The sequence below is a fragment of the Hypomesus transpacificus genome, chromosome 22 (assembly GCF_021917145.1).
Source record: "Hypomesus transpacificus isolate Combined female chromosome 22, fHypTra1, whole genome shotgun sequence".
Classification (NCBI taxonomy): Eukaryota; Metazoa; Chordata; class Actinopteri; order Osmeriformes; family Osmeridae; genus Hypomesus; species Hypomesus transpacificus.
In genome coordinates this window covers 14,055,361-14,073,448 of record NC_061081.1, presented here as the reverse complement: position 1 = coordinate 14,073,448, position 18,088 = coordinate 14,055,361, and the positions used below count along the sequence as shown (strand labels likewise).

General features: G+C 46.5%; 3 protein-coding genes across 5 annotated transcripts in view; 2 read left to right on the top strand and 1 right to left on the bottom strand.

Moving 5' to 3' along the window:
• Positions 1-6,114, top strand: part of gne (glucosamine (UDP-N-acetyl)-2-epimerase/N-acetylmannosamine kinase) — a 9,951-nt gene extending 3,837 nt beyond the window's left edge. The window contains exons 3-11 of the mRNA XM_047045368.1: positions 99-144; positions 236-323; positions 1,147-1,357; positions 1,735-1,864; positions 2,188-2,409; positions 2,857-3,039; positions 3,287-3,403; positions 3,816-3,967; positions 4,679-6,114. Coding sequence (XP_046901324.1) covers positions 99-144; positions 236-323; positions 1,147-1,357; positions 1,735-1,864; positions 2,188-2,409; positions 2,857-3,039; positions 3,287-3,403; positions 3,816-3,967; positions 4,679-4,762 — 1,233 coding nt within the window. The 3' untranslated portion in view covers positions 4,763-6,114. The remainder of the gene's footprint in view (positions 1-98; positions 145-235; positions 324-1,146; positions 1,358-1,734; positions 1,865-2,187; positions 2,410-2,856; positions 3,040-3,286; positions 3,404-3,815; positions 3,968-4,678) is intronic.
• A 431-nt stretch (positions 6,115-6,545) lies between these two features.
• clta (clathrin, light chain A) lies at positions 6,546-14,298 on the bottom strand. 3 transcript variants are annotated; one of them, XM_047045591.1, is made up of 7 exons: positions 13,979-14,298; positions 13,101-13,129; positions 12,880-12,997; positions 12,449-12,560; positions 11,588-11,641; positions 9,540-9,575; positions 6,546-7,641 (listed from the first exon to the last, which is right to left on the bottom strand). In XM_047045591.1, the coding sequence occupies exons 1-7, from the start codon at positions 14,163-14,165 to the stop codon at positions 7,470-7,472; spliced, it is 708 nt and encodes a 235-aa protein (XP_046901547.1). In that variant the 5' UTR covers positions 14,166-14,298; the 3' UTR covers positions 6,546-7,469. The 3 variants fall into 3 exon arrangements, with proteins under 3 accessions (XP_046901547.1, XP_046901549.1, XP_046901550.1); XM_047045593.1 differs by lacking the exon at positions 9,540-9,575; XM_047045594.1 differs by lacking the exons at positions 9,540-9,575; positions 11,588-11,641 and having other exon boundaries at positions 13,979-14,293.
• A 469-nt stretch (positions 14,299-14,767) lies between these two features.
• nansa (N-acetylneuraminic acid synthase a) lies at positions 14,768-18,088 on the top strand. The gene is made up of 6 exons (XM_047045569.1): positions 14,768-15,055; positions 15,350-15,565; positions 15,715-15,814; positions 16,019-16,173; positions 16,553-16,819; positions 17,021-18,088. The coding sequence occupies exons 1-6, from the start codon at positions 14,924-14,926 to the stop codon at positions 17,228-17,230; spliced, it is 1,080 nt and encodes a 359-aa protein (XP_046901525.1). The 5' UTR covers positions 14,768-14,923; the 3' UTR covers positions 17,231-18,088.

Sequence of the window (18,088 nt, the reverse complement as noted above, 5' to 3'; positions counted from 1 at the left end):
AGAGAGTTAGACGAACAGGTGAGAGAGAGTCCTGACAGACAGGTGAGAGACAGACAGGTGAGAGACGGACAGGCGAGAGACAGACACGTGAGAGACAGACAGGCGAGAGACAGATAGGTGAGAGACAGACAGGCAGGGAGACAGGTGCAGACAGACTGGTAGGCTAATGATCAAACCAGCGGACGCACCAACAGTTCTGTCTATCTGCTAAAACTGTGGTGTTCTCCCCTGTTAGGTGAGAACGTTCTCCACGTGAGAGACGCAGACACACAGAATAAGATCTTCCACGCCTTGGAGCTGCAGTTTGGCAAGCGCTACCCCTGGTGAGAAACCACAAACTACATTTCATCCATTTAGCAAATGTATAAATAGTGCTAAAAGACAATACAGCAGAAGAACCATAATCGAAGTGAGCCCTATGACTGTGCCGTAGTCATAGTTACGGAATGGTCTGTACCAGGCTCAGCGCAATGTAACTACATCTCAGCTACCAGGCAACAAGAAAAGCATCTCAACCGCAACAGTGCGTAGTTCTAACAGCGTTTCAGTTCAGAGTCAAGGTGCGTATTTACTAGCCGTAGCTTCCTGAGTCTGGTCTAGGTTCAACAGAGCGGCAATGAACAGACTGTTGAGTCTTCTTGAGTTCCAGTCACATGTCACAGAGATGCACCATGTCCCACTCTGTTTAGTCTCTAACTGAAAGAGGCTCTGCCTCTTCCCTCCTCTTCTCACTCTGCCTCTTCCCTCCTCTTCTCACTCCCCCTCTTTCCTCCTCTCCTTTTTTCTCCCATCCTCTCCCTCTCTCTCCCCCCTCTCTCTCCTCACCCCCCTCCCTTCTCCCCCCTGCCTCGCCTTCCTCTCCCCCCTTCTCCCTCCTCTCCCTCTCTCCCCCCCTTCTCTCCCTCCTCTCCCTCTTTCCCCCCCCCCCTCCCTCCTCTCCTTCTTTCTTCCCTCCTCTCCCCCCCTTCTCCCTCCGCTCCCTGTCTGCTCTCCCCCCTTCTCTCCCTCTCTTCTCTCCCCCCTTCTCTCCCTCCTCCTCTCCCTCCTCTCCCTCTCTTCTCTCTCTCCTCCTCTCGCTCCTCTCCCTCTCTTCCCTCCCCCCTCCTCTCCCTCCTCTCCCTCTCCCTCCCTCCCTCCCTCCCTCAGTTCTAAGATCTATGGCGATGGGAACGCGGTGCCTCGAATCCTGAAGTTCCTCCAGGCCATCGACCTGGACGAGCCCCTCCAGAAGACCTTCTGCTTCCCCCCGGTGAAGGAGTGCTTCTCCCAGGACATAGACCACATCCTGGAGACCCAGAGTGCCCTGGCCGTGGACCTGGGGGGCACCAACCTAAGGGTGGCCATCATCTGCATGAGGGTGAGACACACGCACACACAGACACACGCACACGCAGACACACACACACACAGACACATACACAGACACACTCACTCACACACACACAGACACACACACAGACAGACACACACACACACACTTTTCTCTCTTACTAAGACTCACCGATCTCTCTTTCTGACACACCTTTCTCTTTGTGTACGTGTGTCTATGTGTGTGTCTGTCTGTGTGTGTGTGTGTCTCTCTGTATGTGTGTCTCTCTGTGTGTGTCTGTCTGTGTGTGTCTGTCTGTGTGTGTGTGTGTGTGTCTCTCTGTGTGTGTGTGTGTCTCTCTGTATGTGTGTGTCTCTCTGTGTGTGTGTGTCTCTCTGTATGTGTGTGTCTCTGTGTGTGTCCAGGGCGAGGTGCTAAGGAAGTACACTCAGCCCAACCCAAAGATGTTTGAGCCCAGGATGGAGCTGATGTTGAAGATGTGTGCTGATGCGCTGTGCGACGCTGTCAAACTCAACTGTAGGATCCTGGGAGTGGGTAAGGCCACCCCACCACTGCTCTCTCTCTGCCTCTTTCCCTCCTCCCTCCTTCACTCATTCCAATAGAGCCAGTATATGATAGGAAATAGAATTAAATATACATTTATATCATATATATCATATTTTATAATACTTGATATGATAATACTAACTTGAGGATAATAATAATAATTAAAAAAAAAAAATACAAATATATAATCCCCCCTTTCCCAGAAGTGTCCACAGGTAGCATGTATGTATATCATAAATTTGATATATTAAAACACTTAAAAACAAAAAACTATAATATAACACTAATATACCCGCATCCCGCCATCCCAGGAGTGTCCACAGGGGGGCGTGTGAATCCCCAGGAGGGGGTGATCCTCCACTCCACCAAGCTCATCCAGCAGTGGTCTTCTGTGGACCTGCGCACGCCCCTCTCCGACGCCCTGCGCCTTCCCGTCTGGGTCGACAACGACGGCAACTGTGCCGCGCTCGCCGAGAGGAAGTTCGGCCACGGGAAGGGCGTGGAGAACTTTGTCACGGTCATCACCGGCACCGGTAAGCAGGCGGGGGTTTACCGGGAGGTTAGGGTTCAGCTCTGTTCTGTTGTGCTTGGAGCCCCGGTAGCTCACTGATAAGTGTGTGGAGGGAGAGGAAGAGGCTGAGGCCTGGGTAGGTATCCGGCCTTGGCCCTTCGCTGCATGTCCCCCCCCCCCTCTCTCTCCCCGCCTCCCTAGTCATAACACTGTCCATGAAAGCATCAACATTTTGGGGGAATTATTGGGCTCTACTTTGTTTCACTGTGCTCTGTCAGTATAGGAGGGTCATCTGTTAGTGTTAACCCCAACCTGCTCCCTGTGTGTGTGTGTGTGTGCAGGTATAGGAGGGTCATCTGTTAGTGTTAACCCCAACCTGCTCCCTGTGTGTGTGTGCGCGTGCAGGTATAGGAGGGTCATCTGTTAGTGTTAACCCCAACCTGCTCCCTGTGTGTGTGTGTGCGTGCAGGTATAGGAGGAGGCATCGTGCAGCATAACGAGCTGGTGCACGGCAGCAGCTTCTGCGCGGCGGAGCTGGGTCACATCATGGTGTCTCTGGAAGGGCCGGAGTGCAGCTGTGGCAGCCGGGGCTGCATCGAGGCCTACGCCTCCGGCATGGCTCTGCAGCGTGAGGCCAAGAGGCTGCACGACGGTACACTGGGCCTGGGGAGTGCGGGTTGTGTGGGGGTGGGTGGGTGTGTGGGTGGGTGGGTGGGTGTGGGTGGGTGGGTGGATGGGTGAGTGGGTGTGTTCGAGCTGGGTTTGATGTGTGTGTGTGCGTTTATATGGCAATCTGATTTTTTGTCTGTGTGAGTATCTGTATGGGGTAGGTTTGGCGTGTATGTGTGTGTGTGTACGTTTATATGGTAGTGTAATGTTTGTCCTGTGATGCTTCCCAGAGGATCTCCTGAAGGTGGAGGGGATGGATCTGAAGATCGATGAGCCGGTCACGGCCGTCCACCTCATCAACGCTGCCAGGATAGGGAACTCTAAAGCAGACCAGGTCCTCAGAACAGGTGAGACTTCCTCAGGCTCGCCTCCCTCCTTCCTCCTCTCATCCCTCCCATCCACACTCCTCCCCCCAGCCCCCCACCCCCACCTGACTCCCTCACATCCATCCGTTCCTCCTCCTTCTATCTCACTTTCTCCCATCCATCCATTCCATCCCTTCCCATCTCCCCATCTCATATGTGATATCAGAATTGGCATGTCATGTGACAACAGTGTACACATCTCTTAAATTGAGTGTGTAAACATCAATGTGTAAACATCGTATGAATAAATAGGTTTAACCCTCCCATGTTCTCCCCCCTTGCCCTCTCCCCCTCCTCTCCCCCGCCATCCCCCTCCTCTCCCCCGCCATCCCCCTCCTCTCCCCCACCCTCCCCCTCCTCTCCCCCACCCTCCCCCTCCTCTCCCCTTCCCCAGCCGGCCTGGCCCTGGGTGTTGGCATTGTAAACATCCTGCACATGGTGAACCCATCGCTGGTGATCCTGTCTGGGGTGCTGGCCAGCCACTACCAGGCCACGGTCCAGCAGATCATCTCCCAGAGGGCCCTCCCCTCCACACGCACCATCCAGGTGGGTAGCACCATCCAGGTGGGTAGCATCACCCAGGTGGGTAGCACCACCCAGGTGGGTAGCATCACCCAGGTGGGTAGCACCACCCAGGTGGGTAGCACCACCCAGGTGGGTAGCATCACCCAGGTGGGCAGCATCACCCAGGTGGGTAGCATCACCCAGGTGGGTAGCACCACCCAGGTGGGTAGCATCACCCAGGTGGGTAGCATCACCCAGGTGGGTAGCACCATCCAGGTGGGTAGCACCATCCAGGTGGGTAGCATCACCCAGGTGGGTAGCACCATCCAGGTGGGTAGCACCATCCAGGTGGGTAGCATCACCCAGGTGGGTAGCACCATCCAGGTGGGTAGCATCACCCAGGTGGGTAGCATCACCCAGGTGGGTAGCACCACCCTGGGGTTCTCGTAGCCCTTATCCAGCGGATCCTGTGCCGCTTTCATTGGATGTTAGTCTATACAGGTCTGAGGTGACGTAGCTTGATGCTGGTGGTGGGAGTAATTAGGGCGGATGTCAAGTTGCTGTTATAGCTCCATGTATTCAGCTACTATTATACATCCATCATATCACTCATTCGTGGACTAAAATAATAAATAGATTTTGTTATATTCAGCTTTATGTATATTTATTTATATAGTTCACTTATACATCATTGACTTATGTTTTTGGGTGTTAGTAAAATGTACTCTATATTATTCATCTCTAATTTTCCAGGTCCTGACCTCTGACCTGGCCGAGCCTGCTTTGCTGGGGGCTGCTAGCATGGTGCTGGATTACACCACACGACGTACCTACTAGGACTACAACTCCCTACACCACACGACGTACCTACTAGGACTACAACTCCCTACACCACACAACGTACCTACTAGGACTACAACTCCCTACACCACACGACGTACCTACCAGGACTACAACTCCCTACACCACACGACGTACCTACTAGGACTACAACTCCCTACACCACACGACGTACCTACCAGGACTACAACTCCCTACACCACACGACGTACCTACTAGGACTACAACTCCCTACACCACACGACGTACCTACTAGGACTACAACTCCCTACACCACACAACGTACCTACTAGGACTACAACTCCCTACACCACACGACGTACCTACCAGGACTACAACTCCCTACACCACACGACGTACCTACTAGGACTACAACTCCCTACACCACACGACGAACCAAGTAGGACTACAACTCCCTACACCACACAACGTACCTACTAGAACTACAACTCCCTACACCACACGACGTACCTACAAGGACTACAACTCAACGCCTCACGGCGCCCTAATGCAGACCAACCATTTAAGACAGCTCAAATGTGCCTTTTACAGGTCTCCAAGTTCAAGACAGTCTTTAATATAGTATTATCATTATTATTTTGTTTTAGTGGGAATGCAGTTTTTTAGGATGATTTTTAGCCGAGCAACAAATCACATTGCGCTGTCTCTGATTGGCCAAAGTGAGAGTGGCTGCGAGACCAAATTCATGTTTCTAGAAGCTGTCTTGACATTTCTGTTGCTTGAATATGTCATCCAACCATTCTATTAGAACCTCAGCATGATGATGTTGTTTCGATAGCGTGGGGTGTGTAACCACGACAACGTACATAAGTGATCGCAAACTGGAAACCAAGATGGGGTTTCTTTTGAATGTGACTGTGTATTGATCTGTATTAATCAACCATTAGTGAAACCTTTACTACGCTATTTAATTGACGGGGACCCTAACAATTTTTTTTTGTATTTTTGTCGCCTTTCAGAATGTTGAACTTACGAGGGGGAAAAAATCTACTTTGACTAAATTCAACATTCCTTCCAGTCTTTTTTTCTCCTTCTACCCTATCACTCGACTCCTTCTCTAACTGAAATTTCAAACACTGCTGAGAGGAATGTTGACTTTCTCTCCTTTACTTCTTGCTAGCCATTTGCTTCCCGCAACTTTCATGTCTTTTGTTTTGACCACTTCAGGAACAGTGATTAACCTGAAGAGGATATTGTTAACAAATGTTATTGTAGATATCGTTGTACAGAAAATATGAGACGATGGGAGAGTTCTGTTTCTATCAAGCTTACACAAATGGACCTGCTGTGATACAGAAAAGGTGTTCAATAAATGTTTATGCTACGTACAAAGTTGTTCAGATTACCCCAATTTCCATTTCACCACACGCAAAACAGTGTAATTACATTATTACACATTTATGTCTGTGTAATAGCATTTGTGATGCTATTACGCTGGTTTTACACTGTAATTAAACATTACACATTTATTATATTACACTGTTACAACACATGTATTATGCTATTACACTGTTGTTACTCTTATTACACTTTTCTTATGAAAGTGCAGTTGGTCTGGACATATGGAGTTCACCACTGAGTCAAACTATCTCAAATATTCTCCTGGTTGGTATAACTAATTATGTAGTGCCTAATTAAGCGCCAGTAAATACATTTTCCTCACACACAGGCATGTTAAGGCATCTTTGTAAAGAATATTACGTTATCAGTGGTGATAAGTTGCTAAGTTACCATTGATAAACATTAGAAACTACATCAATTCAAGTTAAATTCAATCTTTATTGAAATTGAAATCATTGACAATACACAGTGCCACAACATCGGCCAATGACTATTACTTAAACCATAATTTCTCCTATTTAATGGCTAACGTTGTGTTGATTTATATATATATATAATATTGCCAGTATATGTACATAGGTACACGTATTTAGGGGTACATACACACACCATGTTATACATAGGTCACATGGATTTAATGGGGTGTTTTGATACGCGGAAAGTCTTCAAAAAGGGTTGCTGTGAATGCATAGATCTGAAATCATCACGCCACAAGCTTGGCTCTATAACATGACTCAACCACACCAAACAATGAGGAAAGATGGAGTTTGGTCCTTAAAAGAATACGAACAAAAATAAATCTGTAAATACTTTTTTTCTTCTTCTTTAATGATGGAAAACTGTAAATGGAAGGGAGGGAAGATGAGGATAGGGGAATGTTAAACCATTTACAACAATCACAAGTCCAATATTCTGGAAATAACAGCAAAGAGGTAAATGGGAATGACATCTATCGCCCCAACAGAGGTTGTAGTGTAATTCTGGGCGTTTGGGTAAAAGTTCAAAAGGTCAATGTGGAATTTGCCACCAGTCTCTTCACAACCCCTGTACAGACACACAAAATCCTAAATAATTTCCTTCTCTTATAATCTCTGATCTGACAGGACTGGATAGGTGTCATCAACATGGCATTCAGATCTCCACATTAATCACAATAATGCTGCCATGTTGCTCAACCCCATTTAACCCTTTCAGATCTATACACCTCTGAGTTGGGGCTAAGAGACTGGTCTCTGGCCTACAATAACGGAATGTATGGGAGGGTCTGGGAATGAAGGCTAGGGGATAGATAGAGGGATGGAGAGATGATGGAGGTCTCTCTCTCTCCCCTCCCCCACTCCTCTTAGCGAACGAGGGGGGACTGTTTGAGAGAGATGAGGACAGAACGCATGCGGGACACGTCCTTCGCCTGCTTGCTGGACTTGGGGTTGAAGTCGCAGAGACGAGCCACACGCTCCCACTCTGTTCCAGGGTTGTTCTCATCCAGGTCCGACACCATGGCCTCCTCCGCTGCCCTGCAACGCACGTGGAGGGAGGGAGGGGGTAGAGTTAGAGCAGGAGAGGAGACCAGGAGGAGATACCCAGAAAGTGACAGAGTGGTGAAGTGCCTCCAGCTGTAGTTCTCCTTCCACTGGGAGACAGAGACATGCTGCTACTGCTTTGTTAACACCAGGACTACACCCTGGGAGTCAGGTGGCTGAGCGGTGGGGAATCGGGCTAGTAATCTGAAGGTTGCCAGTTCGATTCCCAGCTGAGCCAAATGACGTTGTGTCCTTGGGCAAGGCACTTCACCCTACTTGCCTCGGGGGGAATGTCCCTGTACTTACTGTAAGTCGCTCTGGATAAGAGCGTCTGCTAAATGACTAAATGTAAATGTACACCCAGAATTAGGACTGGTTGGCATTCTTTCTTTTTCGGCTGGACTTGAATGAGTGAAAGGAGGCCTGAGCCGTGGGCACCCCACATCTACATTGTCTACAGCTTAGCGGTGGTCTTCAATCCTGGTCCTCTTACGCCCCCCCTGCCCTGCGATGTTTCCCTGCTCCAACACATCTGATTCAAATGAATTGGTCGTTATCAGGCTTCTGCTGAGCTCGATAATGACCCATTCGGAGAATCAGGTGTGTTGGAGCAGGGAAACATCTAAAACATGCAGGGCAGGGAGGCACGAGGACCAGGATTGAGAAAGGCTAGGCTACAGTTACATCCCATTATACCAGACCAACATGTGAGACCAACAATCATTCACAGTTTGGGCCATAACCACAACAGCTAGACAGAAAGCTCCGGATACAGTAGCATGCCCTTATCCCTAATCAGCGCACTGATAGCCTGCGTAAGTGTCTATGAACATATACACATAAATAAATGCACAGCTTTAAAAAAAAAAAAAAGTTTAAAGAAACAAACTGAAAATACTTGCAACGATCGTAATCATGCTCTGTTGGTTTCGGTTGGTAAAAAATCCAGTTCTTATTTTTTATTCTTAAAGAGAAGAACTTTGTTCTTGATTCCAAGATCCAAATATAGGAATGGTGATATGGATCCCTATGCTTGAACGTGAAAAGAGTGGCGTTTGATGACAAAGGGCTTTTTTAAACACCAAACATCCTGCCTGCATAGGCCAGGAAGCTACCAAGCGCTCATCTGAGACTAGGAAGCCAGAGAAATTTAGCAAAACATCTAAGAAATCGAAAATAACAAAAGACTGGATATTATTTTGTAGGAATACAGTATATAAATATATGAAACTTCAGATTAAAACTTCTCGTGTAAAAATATATTGATCGAACTTGGAAATTGTGCCTGTGTCCTAAGATAAATCCGATAAAAGACTTATTCAGGCTTCTTGCTCATTTTACGTAAACAGCTAAAAAAAAAAAGAAGATTATTCCTGGAAAAGGGGGCTCACGGCGACACCTGAAATCAAACGAAACGTTAACAGAACTAAAAAAAAAACACAAAAACAACAACAACGTGCTGACGTCACAGGAACTAAAAGGAGGACATTTTTAAATGCAGGCCGCTTGTCTGACACCCACCCACCCGGACAGCCAAACACTTTCACTGACAATCTGGTCTAGGAAACAGATATTCCCTCCCTCGGAACTTGCACACATTAGACACAGCAAAAATGAGGATGAGAAGCCAATGGAAGATTCACCGTCACTAAACGACTACAATATACAAAAACACAGAAGCGCACGCCACTAGAAAGTACGATTACCACACCACAAAAAAGGGGACACCCAGGTTCTAGAGAGATCTAGTTCCAAGACACATCTAGGATTCTAAAACATACTGTTTGTCTTTACCTCTACGACCACACCTGTACTGCTAATCTAAACACAGATATATAGATGGCTAGATGTTGCAAAGATATTTTGGGTGTTCTGTCATGTTGTTACTTAACTGGTCTAGGCGGTAGCAAGGATGGTTTATATGAGTGCTTAAAGGTGCGCAGGAAAAGAAAACAGGAGAAAGATCACACATCAGATAAGAGGGAAAAAGGACGCAAAACAAGAGCTTTATGCAGATGACATAAGCCAGCATGCACTTCGCGAGAGAGAGATAAAGAGAATGACAGAGAGAGAAAGAGTGTGAGAGAAGAAAAAGACGTTTCATTCATATTTTTATTTTAATTGTTCTCTTCCCGTTACCCCCTCCACCCCCGCTGCTCTGGAGGGCTTAGCAGTGCAGACCTCAACTGCAACGCCATTGGTTCTCTGGGGGAGGCAAACGAGACACGAGGACATCCTTCTTCGGTGTTCGGTCACAGCGCACAAGGACCCGAGCGATCCGAGCGCACGGTTAGCTGTCTGTTAGCCCACTCTTTTCACACCGTCAGGCAGCAGAGCTAAGGTGAGCGGTGGTTTCGACTGTGCTGCGCTGGCCTTTCCCGACAACGCACCTCGGATCTGCCAGAGAAACCGTGCCGAATTGGGGCCCGTGTTAGAAGGTGATATCTGGACGATCCAACCACAGCACAGCGGAGTTTAGCACGATAGTGTGGAAAGAGAGGCGTTCTCCTCTCGACCCAGTGGCGCCCAATGAGAGCTGCAGTACTAAGGCGGCTAGCGAACCCAACCCAGCCCGCTTTCTACAACTACAGAGCTGCGGTGCCTAGCTAGCTGGCTGCTATCAGAAAATGTCAGATGAGCAGATTTTTGAAGAATGTTTGAAGCAACTGTGCATCCATTTATGAGCTCAGCTGTCTTCATTCAAAGCAATAAAACAAAATTGTGCTACGACTTTTAAAGCTTTTTCCCCACAACGATGCAGTTCATAGCTGCTTCAGGAAACAGTGTGAGCCCTGCACACATTCCAGAACAATAGGCCTTATATCATTTCTCTCTCCCTCTCTCTCTCTCTCTGACCCCATCCACCACCCAACCCCAGGGAAGACTGGTTGTGGTTATTCTCAGACATGATGACACAGCAGAAGAGAGAGAGGAAGGAAACACTCCATCCTTTTCCAACTGCCTGTTTGGCCAAAGGGTGCAGTACAGTACACTGTGAGCTAGCGAGGAGGAGGGGGGGGGGGGGGCAAGCTTTTTACAATTAGAATCATAACGATTCTAGAATTGGTAGACATGGATACCATTCTAGAATACAAACGGTTCTAATCCTGTGGTGCCATACTGCTGTGTAACGACGTTTGGTGCAGCTTAAGCGGGTGGCTACATAATGACGGCTTCTTTGACAGCTTCTCATGTCTAGAAGATGATACAGGGCTGTATACGGCCAGGCTGAACTGACAGCACTGCACAGTTCAAAATGGATACACGGTTACTACAAACAAACCTCCAGTCCTATTTCTGCTAGCACTAGACATATGGTATGCATCAATACTAGGCCTAGGTAAACTAGTATACTACTATGTATTGTAAGGCTGGTGTGGGTCAGTGTTGTCATACTAGACCAAAAAAAACTATTCTACAACTGCTAGCTCCCTATGAGCAGTCCTGAACATGAAAAGTAATTCAAGTATAAAAAAGCATTTCAAAATAAGAAGTTGAAGATCTACAGACTAAAAATGGTTTGCAAATGGTGTGATGTAATGGGCATGAGGATGAAAAAATAAAATAAAAAATGCTTCTGAAGCACAGAGAAGACAACTGAATATCAAGCCAGGGACATCTGATGGAGGAGCTGGTTGGTGCAATGACAATCTAACACACCCACTGCATGTATATCACCAACCAGTAGGTTCATATTCTCAAAAACACATGCAGTCGTGACAACTAAAAAAAGCACTATAATGCAATGGATTCTCAGCACTGCAGCGCTGGACAACAACAAAGTACGAGGAAATAAAAAAAATAAAAAAAACAGTCTTCTAAATTTAAACGAAGACCCAAACACAAAAGATGAAGATGTGTTAATGGTGGGACGTGTGACATGGGAATGAAGGTGAAGACAAGGAGTGATAAAAGAAAGGATGTTAGTTTAGCGACATACACATAACCAATGAGCTCAGAGAAGGGCTGTTTGTAGAAGTCTTCGTCCAACACCCTGGGCAGCACACCAGGGTGGGGTTATCCGCAAGGAGAGCAGCGCAAAAAGCGGGAGAGAAGAGAGACAGAGGTAAAAAGGAGCATAGACACACAGACAGATACGAGATATCACAAACAAATATGTGTCAGTAAGTGTTAAAATATATTTCAATTCAAGTAACTCCGGGGTGGTTTTTACAGGAAATCACTGAATGGGGCTCAGTGTGTGAACATATAATTTTCCTCAAACATCTTGAATTGACTGAATTGAAATCAAGCTGACCCCCCCCCCCCCCCTCCCCCAGGTAGAACATTAGACAGGGTTAGTCTGGGGATGTGCCTACAGCTTGTGCATTATTGATGACCAGCTAAGGCTGGTTTAGATTACAGAGCATCTCAGCAGAGCTTCTCCTCACAATCCAATCTATAGAGGTACTGTGCTGGGGTGTAGACCCCTGATCTTTAGGCCTCTATGAGGCACGATTACTGGGGTGTAGACCCCTGATCTTCAGGCCTCTATGAGGCACGATTACTGGGGTGTAGACCCCTGATCTCCAGGCTTCTGTAGTAAGGTGTAGTACCTACAGGAGGGTGTCTCCGTGAAGAGGGATGGAGAACCCTTTTGAACAGTATTACACCTTTTTTTTTCTCACCCCACATCTCTATAATTAGCCATACGTCATCCATATCCAAACCACCATGCCTTACAGAAATACGTTTGAACCTTTAACCCGCTAACTGAAACTACTATCCACATATGATCAAAGGCAGACCAGTGGTCCAGATGTGTGTGTGTGTGTGTGTGTGTGTGTGTGTGAGACTGTACCTGTTGTTGACTTTGGTCTTCTGCAGCTGCTCTTCCTGTCTGCTGTGCCACTCTTCCAGCTCCACCTGGGCCTTCTCCTTCCACTCTGTCTCCTGCTGACGGGAGTTGGCATCTGGGATCAGAGGAGCACCAGGAGCACCAGGAGGAGGACCAGGGGGACCGGGGGAGAGATGGAGAGGGACGGGGAGATGAACAGAGAGAGAGACAGAGAGAGGATGGAGAGATATTCATATATGGATAGCAAGGCACAATCTTTCCCTCCACTGTTCATAAGATTCTGTTTCTTCTTCTAGACACTGAATACAATAGAGACCCAGAGAGCTAAAGCCTCCACTGTGTGTTTCTGTGAGTGTGTGAGTGTCTGTCTGTTTGTGTCTGGCTCTGTACATGTGTGTGTGTGTGTCTGGCTCTGTATGTTTGTGTGTGTGTACCTAGGGCCTCCAGCCTGTCTCTCTGCTCCTCCCTCCACTTGCGCAGGCTCTCTGGTTCAGCCTGCAGACGGTCGGCACTGGAGATAGCAGCGTACGCATCAGAAGGACCGTTGCTCTCCTGGTTAACACACACGCAGATAGACCCAACTGAGCATTCATGAAGGGACATGATGTGAACATGGTTATCTTTTCACTGATGTTAATAACAAGACAGATATTACCTCATGGAGATCCCCATTGACAGCTCCATCTGTTGGGAAAAATATATAAGAGTTACATATACAAGTTCAAATAACAAGTGTTTGGATACAACTGGTTAACGATGAACCCTACTACACCCTAACCTGCCACAAGCACCCAATAGGGTGTCAAAATATGGAAAGGATGTGGTGATGCATTTAACACAACCGCACCCAAATTTGCTGATTAGTCAATGGACAGATTCGGTGGCACTAGCCTACTCAACATTGGTCAATAATCTCACTTCCTGAATCTCACTTCCTAAAGGCAACAGTTTCCTGAGGTTTAAAGGTCATTCATACCTAACTTGAGACTACATGATCATTTTGCGAGATGATAGTCAAATAACAATGTGTTATAAAAACTGACAAGTGACCTCTAGAGAAAAAATACCATTGATAAGTACAGTTGGTCAAACTCGTTAGCTGTAGTTAGTCTTACATGTATCTAGCTAGTTACTAGCTAAAGTCTAGTTGACAAGAGTACAGTAGGGCTTAGCGTTAATTGTTCACTCGTCATTACAAACAACATGTTCCCTTAAAAAAAGACAAAGTCACACGCACAATCACTGGTGGCTTTGTAAACTAGCATATGTATGTATTTAAAAAGCAAGTCGACGTAGTCTAACAAGCTGACTACAGTTAGCCTAGCTAGATCTTTGACCTGGTTAGCTAGCGGTGCTAGCCGCATTAGCTTAAGCTAACCTCCATTCATTCATATCGCTAACAGAAGCTGAAAGACTAGGTGACGTTACATCGGTTTTTATGGCTCGCTATAATAATCCTTATCTAGTTTCAAATTCGACAATATATGTATCATACAAATATAACCATTATTCATGATTTGACTTTAAATTCACCTAGTACGTCGCCTGTCAAATTATTGCTAAGCGACGAAGGAACCTCTCCACCGTCCAGGATGCTGAAACCTTCGTCGTTTTCGATCCCCGCGATCTCGCTTTCTTGTTGGGCCAAGAATGCGGCAGCAGGGTCTTCTTCTGTTCCATTCCCGGCAGCGGGCGCGTTAAGCATATCAAAATCGTCCATATTTACTTAATATTTTGAATGATCGTTTTTATATAACGTTTGGGTCTATCTATCGTATAGCTCAATCTATCAAGCTACCAACCCGATCAGCTCTAAAGATAAGGGGTGGAGAGTGGACGACAGATAGAATAGCAAATGCAGCGGAAACCAATAATGAACCAATCAGATTCGTGGTATTTTGATTGACTGGTCTACCATCCAACTGTGCATGTTATTTATCTAAATTGGGCGGGCGATCTAATACGTACACGTCCCATGATCTGCAGCATGCCAGAGGTCTGCATAAAATCTCAAGGTGATTGTCTTGCAGATTTTTTTTGTTTTTGCATCCCATATAAACGTTTATACGCATATACCGAGACCTTGTAATAATATAATCTGCAACATAAATAGGATACTATATCAGATTGAAGAATGTCTCTTAACCCCCCCCCCCCCCTCATGTATTTTATTATTTAATATATATATATTTTTTTTTACAACATATGCATTTACATCTGATCATTATTATTATCATCAACACGCTAAGAAGCTCAGGAATGTTTTACAAAGACAATTTCTGTTAAGAAACTCGCGTTCATTGAGGACTTTTATTTTGAAACGAGAAAAGGTACGTCATCCCGGATGTGTAACGTTGGAACTGACCGGTTACACGTTAACTCTGCACCCGGATAACTGAAAACATATTGAAAAGCTAAACAGCTAGAGGGATTCATACTTATCCGTAGGCTGTGCTTGTTAAAAAATAACATTTAAGAATGCCTCTGAAATTCGAACTTTGTCCTGGTAAAATGATTGGGGGCTCGAACCCTTGTTTCATTATTGCCGAAATCGGACAAAACCACCAAGGGGATATAGAAATCGCCAAGAAGATGATTAAGATGGCTAAGGTGATTATTGAATGAGTTCTGAATTTGTTCACGCAGTTTTATATCCTGATTAAGATGTGCAGCTAATTTAGTAACGTTAGCTTTTTTACTAGTAACATGCTTGAGTCTATGGACTATGCAACTGTCATCAATGGTTCATGCAAATGGCTCAGAAAAGTGGGCGGAGGTCTCCTTGTATAGCTACATGATTAGATATCAGACTTGTGAGTTTTAAAGATGGAACGCCTGAAAATCTAACAATTTAGTCACTCTTTAACGTTTTATGTGCGTGGTTTTGATATTTTCAATTGAAAGGATTGTGGAGCCGATTGCGCAAAATTCCAGAAGAGCGAACTGGAGTACAAGTTCAACAAACGTGCCCTGGAGCGTCCGTACACTTCAAAGCACTCGTGGGGAAAGACTTACGGGGACCACAAGCGCCACCTAGAGTTTAGTCACGAGCAGTACAAGGAGCTGCAGAAGTACGCTAAAGAGGTTGGCATCTTCTTCACAGCTTCCGGAATGGATGAGGTAAACTGGCAATCCATATGTGATTCTGAATGACACCGAATCAGCATCAGTATGAAGTTAAACTTGGAAACATGGTGTGATGTCATTGTCAGAAGATGTGATACTGTTTGATCATACATGGGTACTTAAACTGTGATCTCAATCGTTAGATGGCAGTGGACTTTCTACACGAGCTGAAGGTGCCATTCTTCAAAGTGGGCTCTGGAGACACAAATAACTTTCCTTATCTCGAGAAAACGGCCAAGAAAGGTCTGTTTTTAGCACAGTATTTTCAGTATAAACAATGCCTTTCACACTTACAACCTCACACGGCAGCACAAATGGACAATCAGGCCTCAAGTTCCTAGCATTGTCATCATTATTTGTGTTTTTCTGTGTGTGTGTGTGTTTCTCTGTGTGTGTGTGTGTGTGTGTGTGTGTGTGTGTGTGTGTGTGTGTGTGTGTGTGCTGCAGGACGTCCCATGGTGGTGTCTAGCGGGATGCAGACCATGGAGACCATGCGAAGGGTCTACCAGACTGTGAAGAAACACAACCAGAATTTCTGCATCCTGCAGTGCACCAGTGCCTACCCCCTGGAAGCTGAGGATGTTAACCTCAGGGTCATCACGGTACACATTCAGACCACCCCCTCCATCCAATCTCATCCAGCGCCAACCCCTGGAGGCTGAGGATGTTAACCTCAGGGTCATCACGGTACCGACCCGGCCCAAACTCAAAACAAGGCCCCCGTAAACATTGATCCAAACACTGAACCATGGGCCAGCCCTAGTGGGAGCCATTTTAGCCTGATCATTGATTTACTTGACCAATCTGATTTGGGATCAATCATTTTATTGTATCATTTCCGTTGTGTAGTTTTTAATAATTTCCTTTTGTGTAGTCGATCCCAGTTAAAAAGGCACTGCACATGACATTGACAGAATTGCGGTTTGGGCTGGGCGAGCAAAACATTTGAAAAATGCTAGTCTGGTCTCACACTCATGGCAGGAATACCAGAAGGAGTTCCCTGACATTCCCATCGGATACTCTGGCCACGAGTCCGGAATCAGCATCACAGTGGCCGCCGTGGCGATGGGGGCAAAGGTCGTTGAGCGTCACGTGACCCTGGACAAGAGCTGGAAGGGGAGTGACCACGAGGCGTCCCTGGAGCCCGGGGAGCTGGCCGAGCTGGTGCGCTCTGTCCGGCTGGTGGAGAGGGCTCTGGGCACGGGCATCAAGCAGATGCTGCCCTGCGAGAAGCCGTGCCATGATAAGGTGAGCCGAGTGTTATCGTAAGGGGGACTGACGTTACCCTAGGGGGGACTGACGTTACCCTAGGGGAGGATGACGGTAATGTGTGTGTGTGGGGGGGTACCCTTGGGTTTGGGTAAGGTTCGACCGAATCAGACTTTGGTCTGTTGCGTTTAAAAGTAAGCAGAACAAAAACCGTCCTCTTCACCCCTGTCTTCCCTCCAGCTGGGGAAGTCTGTGGTGGCCAAGGTGTCCATCCCCAAAGGCACACTGCTGAGTCTGGACATGCTGGCAGTGAAGGTGGCCGAGCCCAAGGGAGTCCCCCCCGAGGACATCTTCCAGCTGGTGGGCAAGGCGGTGCTGGAGGACCTGAAGGAGGACGAGAGCGTCACTCCAGAGGCGGTGGACAGCTACGGCAAGAAGGCCAAATGCTAAGGCCTTCACCATGATCAGCCCTAGCTCCACCCATGCCTGCTGCACCTCCACTTGTGGGCTGAGGTTTGACAGCCGGAAATTGTGGATGAAACCAAGCGTTGAAGTTAATGTTCTGTTGATATTTTGTCACTTGAGGTTCTCTTGATTTAGCCTGCTAGGTATGCTGGAACTACCAACAGTGGAATAAGTTCAAAAGCACTAATCTGGTTCCCCTGCAAGTTATATTGCAACATTCGTGCCTCAAATTATTTTTATTACGTGCCCATTCATTCATAACCAAATTAAACCGTTATTGTCTATGAGGCCAAATTGGGAGTGGAAAGAAATGTTTGCCATTACATTTTTGGGCACACTTTTTGTTAGTGTTGAAAGTAAGAATACAGTGTTTCAGATTGCAAGTGCCTAATTAGACAGTGGCAGTCACCTTAAAATAGGTGACATAAAAATCATGGCAGTGGGTTATTATTCATGTCAGCACGTGGGAGGGAAATAAATGTGTTCTGACGTCACAAATTAAGTTTGCTTAAATGCTTTTTAATTTTTTTGATACCATAGTGGCTGAATGTACTTTGGTTGCTTTTGTTTATGACACAAAAATAAATGTAGATTCAATTCACTTCTCAAATTGGCTTCTCACGAATTTACATATTTTACCCATCTGGTCACAAGAGGGCAGTAGTACGTCAAATCAGGTCAGAACTGACCAGCAAACAGAGATTACAGGTGTGGAGATTAGTGATTTGCGATTTTACACAACCTACTGACATTGGGATTGACCCCACTGACCAACTGTTGAGATCCTGCCTCAGCACATCTGTAACCTGTCACAAAACGTGTGTGTGCCTTAGTGCTGTGTGT

Bases quoted from the DNA above. Each gene is read 5' to 3' on its own strand.
- clta (XM_047045591.1), bottom strand. From the start codon at position 14,165: ATGGACGATTTTGATATGCTTAACGCGCCCGCTGCCGGGAATGGAACA. The intron at 12,998-13,100 runs GTAATATCTGTC...TGTGTTAACCAG, and splicing joins TCAATGGGGATCTCCATGAG to GAGAGCAACGGTCCTTCTGA. The intron at 11,642-12,448 runs GTACAGTCTCAC...TGTGCTGCCCAG, and splicing joins AAGACCAAAGTCAACAACAG to GGTGTTGGACGAAGACTTCT.
- nansa (XM_047045569.1), top strand. From the start codon at position 14,924: ATGCCTCTGAAATTCGAACTTTGTCCTGGTAAAATGATTGGGGGCTCG. The intron at 15,566-15,714 runs GTAAACTGGCAA...CTCAATCGTTAG, and splicing joins CAGCTTCCGGAATGGATGAG to ATGGCAGTGGACTTTCTACA. The intron at 16,174-16,552 runs GTACACATTCAG...CACTCATGGCAG, and splicing joins TTAACCTCAGGGTCATCACG to GAATACCAGAAGGAGTTCCC.